The following is a 13131-nucleotide window of genomic DNA, read 5'->3' as shown; positions in this document are numbered from 1 at the left end:
CACCATTTTTTTACTATCTCTACAAGGGATGGGTTCCGCTAAAGCTTTCTTCTGCATCGACTCCCTATTCTTTTAGCGGTTATTTCATAAATTCATTAGCTTGATACAGCACAGTTAAAATAAAGAGTTGGGGAACTTTACCAGCTAAACTTCTCACACCGGAAAGACTCCTACCCCTTTCTCTTAGCTGCGCATTCAAGCCCATATTTTTCCCTAGGAAAGGGCAGTTCGGCGGACAGCCGCCTCCAACTCCTCTTTGCTTGCTCGGTTCTTCGGATGACCCTGAGAAACCAAGTCTTCTTGCAGACTTCCAGGGCAGGACAACACCAATGAGTGATTGTCAGAGGCTGCCACAATAATCTCTTACCTAACACGCTGCTGCAAGTCCCCAACTAGGCATTACTCTCTCTGTCCCCACCGCCGCATCACGGAGAAAATAAGGGGCAGCTTCTCCCAACCGAACACATTGGACAACACTGGCAGAGGCGACGCATTAAACTCTCTTGCCACCACCACCCCCATGAGACTGCCCCTACACACACCCAATTGAAGTGAGGACTTAGCCCCCCTAAGGTGCCGATCCGCTGCTACAGCTCTCCACCCTCTCAGACAGCCCTGTGGCGCATGGGAAAGTTACCCCAGCAATTACGGCTCAAATTAAAAAAAAACCCATAAGAGTGCTTAATATTGAAGTCAACTTGAATTAAAGTCAAGGTACAAGTAAACAAATTCCCGAATTAAGCCGTGAATCCATGTTATTTCATTTTATTTTGCAGGAAAGAAAGCGGCCGACGAGACGACCTCACACACCACGACATAAAAAAAAAAGCACAGTTTCATGTGACGCATGCGTCATTCCCGAGGTTGATTCATGACAGAGACGGATCGCTGTGGCTTCTGATTGAGCAGCGAGCTGGTCACGTGGGCTGTTTCCGGCGCATAAACCTCGCCTTGCCGTAATCGCACGCAACGCCTGGCGTAAATTGGGCCTGTGGCGGCCTGGAGGAGGAGGAGGATCGTTTCCCATTTCCGGTAGAGGGAGTGGAGGCGCTTTCTGAGGCTGGGGATGGGGTCTTTCTCTTCCTCCTCCAAGTGCGAGAGAGGGACTGTGCACGGAAAGGCGTCTGGGCAGGGTGGACCCCCTCTGCTTTGTAACTTTTGAGTAAATCGGCTCCTAAGACTGTAGAACGGAATGGGGAAGGAGGCGATGTTCTAATAATCTTCGATTCACGGATCTTGTTGAGGGTCTCCTCCGGTTCCGTATAAGCTCGGTCTCGTTACCCAGTCGCCCAGAAATCATAACATCTAAGATTACTGCATATTCTCTTATAATTCAATTGTTACAGATCACTCTGTTCTCCTACTGACCTTACCGCTTCCCTCTTTCTTTGTGCCCTCCAGGTGAGTTAGCGTCTAATGCATTTGAAGGGCCCCAAGCTCGGGAGAACTTTTTTGTTTTTTGTTAATGTTTGCAACTGTCCAAGGGACAGAGGTGGCTCATACACACTTGAAACAATTAGTTTTTCTATTAATGATTTAATAGTCATTAAAATATTAAAATAGTTCTTTTATTTTCCTTTCCCCCAAATTTGGTTAAATAGGAAAAGTCTGGTTAAATACTGCTTTGGATTCTGAAGTTAGTTGAAACAGAAACAGATTCAGTAACCATAGCATAGTTGCTTGGACTTTTTTTTTTAAATTTGCAACTTTTAACTGTTAAGTTTAGCAGTAGATTGTTGAAAAGTATTTGTATAATAAATATTGAAGAAAGTATATTTTTGAATAATTTAAAGTGTGAAAATACATGGGGAGAGGAGTTAATTGCTTCTGTTGCTAAATTACTTAACTTTTCACCCCAACACAATACCTTTTATTTGAAACAAAGGAGGGAGTGATCCTATTACATCTTATATTTGGACTTAGCCCTTTTTTCATCTTTAATGGAATTAGTGATATTGCAAAAGATTGATCTATTTTCTTCCATAAATCATAAAAGAGTCCCTTAATGGTCCCTTGTATATCTTGTTCAGTAATATTTTTGTAAAAGCTTTTACTCAGCATATTTTCAAAGTGATGATAGTAGATCTATTCAGCACACATTTAAATGTTCTTTTACCATATCTTCTAGCTATTTATTTCCCAGAATTCCTTAATGGAATTTTTAACTAGAGTTTGGTATTTCTAATGTAAACTACTGTACTAAAGTTATGCATTTGCATGATTACCCTAATACAATGATAACATGACATTTTTAAATGATAGAAAGGTTTTTTGATCATATTCTCTTATGTCCAGTTAAATTCCCTGAATCTGCAAAACACTTTTGTGTATCTCACCTTGTTTATGGACAGAAGAAATTTCTGTTGAATTAATATACTTCCATTGTGTAAATAAGAACATTTAGGGTTGTTAATACTCTAGATCAGTAGTTGTCAACCTGTGGGTTGGGATCCCTTTGGGGGTCAAACAACCCTTTCACAGTAGTCGCCTAAGACCATCGGAAAACACATATTTTCGGAAAACAAAAAATAATTTTATGGTTGGCGATCACCACAACATGAGGAACTGTATTAAAGGGTCGTGGCATTAGGAAGGATGAGAGCCACTGCTCTAGATGCTTTGTCTTATTTTTTGATAATTTATTTTGATAATTCCTTTTTTATCCAAATACGATAGAATTAGATTAATTTTAACTGGTTTATTAAAGACATGCCCATTGCAAAACAAGGGTTATGTAATTGATATGGTTCACGGAACAAGAATTAAGAAACAGTTTCCTGTTGTGTTATGGTGTTAACCTATGATTGATCAAAAATAGTGAAAAGTTGGGGATACTATGGGGAAATCTCTATAGCTCATGTCACAAACCATAGTTTATATGGTGCTTTAAATCAAGGGTGAAAAACTGGTGGGCCTTTTAAAATATCTGTGGCATCTGGAAAAATGTATGTATTTTTAGCATTTTAAGGGGCTTGAGAGATTTCAAGGGGAGAAATTAGCCCATGATATTTGGGCCATGACAAATTTGAGATGTTTTTTTTTTCTTTTTCATTTATTATAGTTATATGGGTAATGAAATACTCTTAATTTCACACAGCCCTGCTGCAGAAATTAGTATTTCATTTGTAGTAATCAATCAAATTCATTCAAAAATCCAAGACGTGTTCTTTTTCATTTCAGACATGGATAATGGCTTTAAGTTACAGGAAGTTAGATTAGAAGAAATTTATTAACAGCATGAGCAGTTTGAGACTATGACTAGTCTCCCAAAGAGGTGGTTGGCTCCCTTGCAACAGCTTTAATTTGACTCCATGCATAGAACAGAACGATGTGACAGCCTAAATTACTACTTTCAACTTTATAACTTCATTACTTTTTTATGTCTAATTTATGTCAATGAAGTATGCTTTTCTGAAACAATTTATGAACATGTTTTCAGGATTATGAATAGCCCTGAAGTTGTAAGCCACCTAAGATTGAATTTTGTACTTAAATAATACAGGTAGTCCTTGACTTACAACCATGATAGAAATCAGAAAATTTGTCATTAAGTAGTGCAGTTGTTAAGTGAGGTATCACATGACTGCACCCAATTTTATGAACTTTTTGTCTCAGTTAAGTGACTCACAGTTCTTAAGCTAGACTTCATGTGACCACAACTTGCAATCTTCTGCCGGCTTCTCAATTGACTTTGCTGGTTGGAAGTTCGCTGGGAAGGTCACAAATGGCACTTGCAGGACTCCACGATGCTGCAACTGTCATAAATGCAAGCCAATTGCCAAGCCCCTGTATCGTGTTCATGTAACTCTGGGTGTGCCGCAATAGTTGTAAGTGTGAGGACCTATCATGAGTCATTTTCAGTGCCGTCATAACTTCTAATGGTTGCGAAACAAATGGTAAACAAGAACTTGTGGGGTTCTTTGCTTTCCAAGATCTGGGCACCCCACAGCATAGCAAAAACCTACACAATGCGTTATTGCAACACACACTTTCCCAACAAGAGTCTGTTGGTCTGGGTCAACTCCACCTTTCTCGTAATTATGTCTTTAATGCTCAATCCTTTATACTCAGTCTTTTAATAATCAGATGAAACAAAAGTCTCAGTATATCAAGTAGTGTGCAGTCTTTGCCTTTCCCCTCAAAGTTCTTGAACTAATTGGGATAGGGTTCTATTTCGTTGTGATTGCTCATTTTCTAATTGCTGATGAGCTCCAGGCAAAGCTCCAAACTCCAGGCAGGATACCCACCAGGGTATGCTGCTCACCATAGGTTATGGTCCTGGCAGTTAAATAATGCCGTATCCTCTTGCTTCTGCTTCCTTGTCTATGCACTGTTTGCTATCACCTTTCCTGCTGCGCATATCCCTCTCTGAATTAGTGTTTGCTTTTCTAAGCTAAGACCCTGAGTGGGGTTAGTTTGCCTCTGGACATCAAGTCAGCACATCCATCAAAATGATAAGGCGTGGCTCAATTATAACAGCAGCTGGAATGCCAGTTTGGATACTTGTGATTGAATGTATGGGGAAAAATGGGTTTCTGCAGACTGCAGCTACTCTCCATAAGAGCAGACAGCCACCCAGCTTCATTCCTTCACAGGTCTATGTATAAGGAACTGCGTTTGTATTGGATATCATTTCAATTTAAGAATTGTTGTATAGTAGAAAGTGATGATCACATAGTAACTACAGTACACAAGTATATTTTTTAGACTTCATATACGTGTGTTATGCTTTAAATCAAGCTACATTGCTACTTGTATAGAGTTTAATATTTAATAATATGCTTCTATGTACACTAAATAAGCCTACAAAACTATATTTGAATCTCATCACTGTATCAAATAAAGCAGATGTATCCACATCTAAAGCATTCAAGGTTTAAGCATTGCATAGACTTTGCTTTTCAGCTTGGCATAACATCAGATTGCTTCTGCTGAGGTCAGAGTAACCTGCTTTGAGCAAGAAAAGACTTGTTCCTGAGATAGTTTGCTAGGCTATAAATTTGTTCAGTTTGTTCCAAGGTTGGAGACATGCCTCTGGCTTCAGACGAAAGAGACTGACATTAGATTCTTCTCACTCTTTCTACATTAGAAACCCAGGAAAGCCCCACCTGCTTTGATAAGAGAAAGAGTATGCCACATTAGATGGAAGGAGAAGATCCTAAACTCCCCAAAATTAATTGCATACAGCAAAAAAATTTTTAAAGAGAAAGTATGTTATCCTTTCCTATTTCTGTTTTTCTTGTGTATAGTTGAAGGAAGCACTTAGATTCCCATTTAGTATTGCTGTGTTTGATTAATCCTTTACCCATTTACTTGGGAGTGAGCTCCATTGCAATAGAAATTTTATATGTATAAAATTTTGCTATACGAATAATTAAATTTCATCTTAATCTTTTCCAAATGTGGTGCTGAATGAAAATCACTCCAGCCTAAATGATGTCACCAATATTGTCTAATTGATCAGGTAAACTTCTAAAACATTTCTCAACTTGAATAAAATTGGAATCATAATTATTTTTTTCTCTTTAAGTTAATATGCATGTATTTTCTTGATAGTTCAAGAATTAGATGGAAACCTGTTACCCTCCGACCATGGAATAAGATAGTTAAGAGATAATAAGAGAGAGTCAATTTGATGTAGTAGTATGGTGCTGCTGGCTTGAAATCAGGAGCCTGTGAGTTCTAGTCCTGCCTTAGGCATGAAAGCCAGTTGGGTGACTTTGGGTCAGTTGCTGTCTCAGTCCAACCCACTTCACAGGGTTGATGTTGTGGGGAGAATAGGAGGATACAGAACTTTATGTATGTTTGCCACTTTGAGTTACTTATCAAGTTACAGGTGGGATAAATATCCTTTTGGTTTGTAGAAAAAGGAATGAGTACTCTTGTATTTCAGGTTCTCTTTGCATTGTATTCTTACTTTGAATTTCTCAAAGTGTACCTGACTAACTGCCATGAAAATTTATTTTGAAGATAAATCCTTCTTTTTAATTAAACCTTACATTTAGCATTTATTTTGTTGTGCAGTTTTAATATGTTTATTACTATATTAAGCTATTTGGTATTTTTTTTAATGTTTCATGGAAGCACTTTTTAGGCTGAAAACCAATAACATGTAAGTGGACATAATTCAGTTTATTTATTAATCAAATTTATATAGCTGCCCATCTGACAAGAAGTGATGATACAATAGTGGATCATGACTATGGCTAGGTAAAGCCTTATTGTTGCATGACTTAATGATGGACACCTTTCCCCTCTCAAAGAATGATGACATACAGTATATGATTTAAGAAATTAAAAGCTGCATAATATTGCAAATTAAACAAATAGTCCACTGTTATTCAGTGTAAACATTCCTTAAATATTTTCAATACAAAAATTATTAGAATCTGTCATCACAGACATTTCTCTTTATAGGTGAGAATATATAAGCATGTAATTGTCTTAACTGAAAGGCAGATACCCATTTCAAAATTAAACTGCAAACACGTACATTTTGAAAACTGTGGTATGTTTTAAAAATCATTGGAGGAAACAAAATCTGCATTGTCTACTATTTAATTAATATTTTAATAATATTGGATTCCAATCTTGATAAGATTGGAAAAAGAACTTTTAAACAAATGAAAATATTGACAATCTGTTTCATGAAAATATTCAGAATAATTTTCTCCAGTTTACATTTAGATAAAAGCAGGTAAAATATACTTTTTGCAGAAATGTGGAATAAAAAACTTTGAAAAAAATTACTTCCGTCAAAATTTTTTTACTAGAAATTATTCTTTCTAGCTGCTTCATTCTTCCCAATAAGATCTGCCTACATTCTCAGTCTTGCCTTCGACAAATATTATACACATTTATTTTGGACCAAGTCTCATTGAAAATATTAAATTAGTTTAATTTTATATGCATGGAATTGTAAAGTTGCTCTAGTGATGCATTTTGAATGAAAAAATGGTAATAAATCCTTAAATCCTGCTTCAAATAATTCCTCCCTCCACCATTTTTAGCAACAAAGCAGTGACATCAGGAGTCTGATGGGAGAACAAAATTACTTGCATGCAAATTTAATGCATTGATAAATTGGTTATACTTTTTTAAAAAATCATAATTTTTGAAAATGTATAAATATTAGAAACTAAGGAAGAAAAAATTTAAATGGCACCCAGAGACTTCTGTTTCATATCTCCCCCCCCCTTTTCCCGGTCTCTTAAAAAGTAGTAGAGCAGTATATACTGTGTTTCCCTGAAAATAAGACAGGGTCTTATTTTCTTTTTACCCACAAAATATGGCTTGGGCCTTATTATGAGGGGAGGGTTTATTGTTTTGGGGTTGCGGGGCGGCTGCTCTCTTGTGAGCGGGTTCCCAAAGAGCCGGGCACAGCCTCATGGGTGAATGGCTCTCCCTGCAGAGCCAGAGCACCTCCACTGCCCCCGCCGCATGGCTTTTTCTGCGGCTTCCAAATTGAGTCTTCTGGCACTGGCCGCTCTGGGTGTACGCTCTATGGTTGTGGACCAGCTGCTGGCAGAGCGTAAAACTATAGAGTGTACGCCCAGAGCGGTCACTGCCGGAAGACTCGGTTTGGAAGCCGCAGAAAAAGCCATGCGGCGGCAGCAGCAGAGGTGCCCTGACTCTGCTGAGAGAGCTGGCCCAGGGCATCGTGAGGCTGGGAGACGTGTGAGCAAGAGCAGTATAGCCGCTCGCGTAACCCCCCTCTCCAGCCGTGCAGAGCGCCATTCACTGGCATTTCGAAGGTGCCAAGCCGCGGGAGCTGGGCGGTGGCAAACAGGCGCTCACGCGGCTTGGCGATACCCCTAGGTCAGTGAATGGCGCTAAGCCTGGCTGGAAAGGGTGGCTGCTCATGAGCTCGTGAGTGTGGTCGCTTCATGGCTGCTGTATTGTGCTGCTGCGACAGCGCAACACAGCCATTCGCCCATGAGACTGTGCCCAGCTCTTTGGGAGCCCACTTGCAAGACAGCAGCCGCCTGGCAACCCCCCTCTTCAGCTGGACACAGAGCCACTTACCAACCTAGCGGTATCCCGAAGGCACCAAGCAACGCGATCACCTTTGCCTGTCCCCCCGGTTCCCGTGGCTTGGCACCTTCGAGATACCGCTAGGTTGGTGAGCGGCACTCTGCCTTGCCGGAGGTGGGGGTTTTTTCAGGGGGCTTATTTGCAGGGGAGGCCTTATATTTTTGCTCACCAGAAAAATGTGACATGGCCTTATTATCAAGACGTCATAATTTCGGGGAAACACGGTAGGAAGTAAATTTTTAATGAAATTGTTTCTACTTCTATCTTCTCACTTGTTCACTCTCCCTTTATTTGTATGATATACAGATAGACCTCGAGGTACAACTTTAATGGAACCTGCCCATTAGGGTCGTGAGTCAAAAAAAATCATCAAATGAATCAGACTCAAGTTTATGAATTTTTAAAATCAAATTCATTAATTGAATCAGATGGATCGTTAAATGAACAAGGATCTGACTTACTATTTCCTCAGATTCATTAATTGATTGCTGCCATCATTAACTGGCGGAAAGGTTTTCCCCACTACTGCTGGCTGCCCATCAACTGTTTCTGGTACAACTTTCAGCTCAGGAACGAAATTACTTCCAAGCAGGCTCCCAGAGCTTTCCGCTTGCAGTTGCTTTAAAAAAATAAAATCACTTGCTGGTAGCTGGCCCAAGCATCTCTAAGCAGCTGCCCTGAAGGGGGTGGGAGTAAAATTTATAGAACTCTCAAGTCACTTAAAAAACATCACTTGCCCTTGCTAATCTCAAACCTCTCCATGCAGCATCAAAAATAAAATAAAAATAAACTTGGCACTGGCTACAAAATCACCGGATCTTGTTTGGCCATGTGACGGGGGGGGGGGGGGAGAGGAACGCGTGCCGGCTTTAGGAAATGGCATGTCATTATCCCGAACCGCCAAAGGGAAGTGACAGTGTTAAAAATGGCTGCTAGCAGTGACTGAATCCACATTACTACAGAGGCCTCTCTGGTTGCGGTTTTAAATTTCTAACAGGTAAATTTTCTGGATAAATTCATTCTGGTGAAAATTCGCTAAACGAATGGTTGTACCTGGGGAATTACCTGCATGTTCCATTTTGCCTTGTGTAAAAGATTTATTTGTTATCTTTATTTTTCAGAATCTGTCTGGATATCTGCTGTACTCAAGTTTTAGTGTAAACTCCGTTCAAAGAAGAAACTATGCAGCGAAGGCACAAAGGATTAAATATGGGAGTGCTTTTCCTCCTTTCTCAGCTTTATCAAGTTGGGTTTCACAACATTCCACCTGTCACGCTTGCAACCTTGGCACTGAACATTTTCTTTTTTCTACAACCCCTGAAACCTCTGGACGAAGCATGTATTAGTGTCAATCAGTGTCTTTACAAAAAAGACTGGCATCGTTTGTATCTTTCAGCATTTCACCATGCAGATGATTGGCATCTATATTTTAATATGGTCTCCTTGCTTTGGAAAGGAATTAAATTAGAGAACAGACTTGGAACTAAGTGGTTTGGATATATAATTGCACTGTTTTCACTACTTGTGGGAGCTGTATACCTATTTCTGGAAGCTATACTGGCGGAACTTCTTGGTGATCCTTTATATGAACATCACTGTGCTGTTGGTTTTTCTGGTAAGGTGTTCTTTATTATGCTTCCACCTTTTTTATAAGACTATTATTTATTGCAAATGCTGTTAGGAAATAGATATGTATTTAGGGAATGTGAAATTAGCATGTTCTTGAATCTATATAAAAATGGCTCTGTGTGTGTGTTCCAGCGTAACTCTGGAACACCTTGAGCAATTTCAACCAAACTTGCTACACAGAATACTTACTCTGGAGAAAAATACTGCGGTTGTAAGACACCCTTAACACTGCTTGAGGGGGGTGTTCCATTAAGATGTAGCATGTTTCACCTTTCAATGGCTTCTACTGTACTGCCGTAAAATGGCTTTTACTGTACAGCACAATGGAGTTGCCATGATAACGGCTTCACAGTACCCCGCAAGGGGGCTCCCTCTGGTAAGGGGGAAAATCCTACATTAGAAATTATGTTTGGTCTGGACATTTTCCCCCTATAAATAAATACCTGTGCAACACCGGGCTATCGACTAGTGATACAATGAACACAACTTTGTCACTGCTACATTTTTCTAGTAATCTCTTACAAAGGAAACTAAAAGACAAACATCTGGACTTCCAGGAAATATGGCCGATTGAAAATGGTTCTGTGAAAAGTGGACCTAAAATAGAAACAGCTACGAATAGGAAGCTGGCGAGTAGATCAGCTACTTCAACACTTTCTGAATAAAAAGAGGACCCTGGAGGGAGGGAGAATCAGGACAGGGGAATTTACCGTAATTGCTCCAGTCACAAAGGAAGCCTTTTAAAAGGACGCACACATTCCAGTTTGGGCACTCAATGCCGAAAAGGTTCACCATCACTACAATAAGATTTGATTATGTCAGTTTCGTTGTATCTTGAGAACAGTTTGTTTCCCAGGAAAAGATGTTACAAAAAAAGATATGCAACAAAATTTATCTGAGAACAATATTGAGATTTTGAATATAATTTGTCATTTGATGCAAAACAAAGTATGGATGAGGCTTTAAAAAATAAGAAGGAAATAAAAATAATCCCGGAGAGCAATTGGAATTTTTTCCCATAGACTTATAAAATAGGCTGTATTGTAAATTATTGAAGAAATTTGTAACAAGGATCCACAACCAACAATGGATTACAGAGAAAGATTATTCTGTATTTAAGAAAGGAATACAAAGTCAGTTTATTTTACCTGATTTACAGCAAGAATCTTTTTGGATTCTGATAATCCGGACTGAAAAAGTGGCATATTGGATTTGCATACATTTAATATGGTGTTTAACCCTTTCCCCATACAATTACTTTGTGTATTCCAATTTGATAGCATTTAAACTGTATCCAGCTGTCTGTTACTTAAAGTAATGAAGTTTTGTAAACTTGTTTAAAAGATAAAATATGTTAAATTTTAGTCTTTTGTTTGTATTAGAATACTGTGATTACTTTATGGCTTAATGTGGATCTGTTTCTGTTTTATAGTTGAGATATGTTATGTTTATTTGAATGGGATATGTTATGTAGGGTGGGTTTCTTTGGAATTGTTGGCATTTGTAGTGGAAAATAGTTGTATATTGAGTCTTGAAAGAAATGATCCCTTTTTGTCATATTAGACTTCAGATTTTTGTTTAGACTAGGATGTCGGGACCATTTATGCCTTTTGAAAGGGAGTTTGCTTGCAGCTAAGAGTTGTCAGACATATTAATCTTATTTTAGAACTTCGTTTAGGGTTTTTTACTGATAACTGGACTGAAAAAGATGTTACTTATTTGATTTGCCTACTATTAAGATATAAGTTATGGGATAAAGAGTTTCATAGTTGTTAATTAAGAGGAGGTTAAAAGATAAAATGTTTACACTTGTGATGAAAGTGATGGTTTCTAGGGGGTTATTTTTATTTATGTGTTGCTTTCTTGATCTTTTTTCCTTTTTAGTTCTGTAATAACTTTAATAAAGTTACTACAGAAAAAGGAAATTAAAAGTGAATTGAATAGTAAGCAGCACAGACTTTGATTAAGATAGGCGGCTACACAAATTGAATAAATAGTAAATAAAAGACAAAAATCTGAAATAGAAATGTACATTTCAATATGCATGTGCTGATCTCAATCTGATAGTAGCACCTTGCTGATATTTTCTAAGTTTGGAAACTGGTTTTGGAATCCAAGGACTATAGCAGATCTGTCAAACCGGCGGCCCGCAGATATGTCATGCACAGGCTACGCCCACTCCAGCTCCGTAAAGGCAAAACACATCGTGATATGTGACGATCTGGCCTGTGACGCGATTGAGTTTGACACCCGTGGATTATAGGCTAGATTGAGAAGTGAAAGGGGGGAAAAACTACCCATCCAAATAAGTTTGCGAATTACCTCTTTTCCCTTTTCCTTTCAAAGAAATTGCATGGATATATCAATGAAGTCATCAAGAGCTGAGCTTGATTTCAATATTTTAATACATACATTGGAAGAATGATGTTAAAATATCAGTGGCAGTCAGTAAGGAGCACAACTCCATTGCTACTTTTCAGATGTAGAGTCAATATTCTTTGCTATTGAATCAAGGATTTATGATAAAATCCAAAAAGAACTTTAAAAAAAACCATTTCTAATTTTAATCAGAAATTTAATTGTCAAGAGTAACTCTTTAATATGCCAAGAATTGATAGCTTGTCACTTAGAAATCTTTCGCTGTTTACTGTTATTTTATCAAGTTACTCAGAAATCTGGTAATGTACAATATCATCACAATTGAAAGGAAATTAACATCTATGCTCATACTATGATGTAGGAATAAAACTGGATTCATAGGTTTGATCCTGTTTATCACTATTCTTATGATGTTATTGGAGAGGTATCAGAACCCTCTCTTTGCAGCATTGTTTGCTTGTAGAAAATTTGCCTTGTTATTTATGTGTTTTCACTAGGCTAGGCTGGTGAGACAGACTAGATTAGGCTTGCAGCCCTGAAGTTCCCTTTTCTGCCCCAATGTTGAGTCTGCTTTTGATGTTCCAATGATTCTATATCCTTGGTTGTCATGAGAATAATCTGCCTTTCTCAACCAAAGTTTTAAAATAGGATTACTTTTCAATAAAATGAGAAATTTTATAAGGTATCTTCAGCCATTTGTCTGAACATCTGATCTTAGTTCCAGGTATATTAGCACAATATTGCACTCTTTTTTTTTATAAACAAAGTTTTATTGGTTTTTTTAGAAAATAATATAGGAAAGGGGTAAAGGAAAGGTTACAAATTTTGGCAGTTGCAATGTGCGGCAGGAGTCCCCTCCCTCCATACTCATAAAATGCAATTACAAAAAATTCAATACTAAATAGCAATATATAGTCAGCATGTAAATTCAGTTAATAATTTCGATCAATTTATATCAAGTGGATTTTCTTACTCATTTTTGTGATCTGAGTTTTCTTGGTATTGCCCCTTCTCCCCCCGCCAGCAGAGCTCCGGCCCCTCCCGTGTCCTGCATGTCTGTTATAGGATCATCTGATTTATCTAGGAGTA

The 13131-nt window shown here is 38.3% G+C and overlaps 1 protein-coding gene across 5 annotated transcripts in view; it reads left to right on the top strand.

Annotated features, from left to right (window-relative positions):
- The first annotated feature begins 956 nt into the window (after positions 1 to 956).
- Positions 957 to 13131, top strand: part of RHBDD1 (rhomboid domain containing 1) — a 31614-nt gene continuing 19439 nt past the window's right edge. For 2 of the 5 annotated variants that reach the window (XM_081956389.1, XM_081956393.1), the window contains exons 1-2: positions 985 to 1401; positions 9156 to 9649. In XM_081956389.1, coding sequence (XP_081812515.1) covers positions 9217 to 9649 — 433 coding nt within the window. In that variant the 5' untranslated portion in view covers positions 985 to 1401; positions 9156 to 9216. Of the gene's footprint in view, positions 1402 to 5428; positions 5465 to 9155; positions 9650 to 13131 lie in introns of all 5 variants that reach the window. The other 3 variants (XM_081956390.1, XM_081956392.1, XM_081956391.1) reach the window with 3 other exon arrangements.

Source organism: Natrix helvetica, assembly GCF_964273705.1.
Source record: "Natrix helvetica genome assembly, chromosome: 5".
Taxonomy (NCBI): Eukaryota; Metazoa; Chordata; class Lepidosauria; order Squamata; family Natricidae; genus Natrix; species Natrix helvetica.
This window is presented reverse-complemented; position numbering and strand designations above follow the sequence as displayed.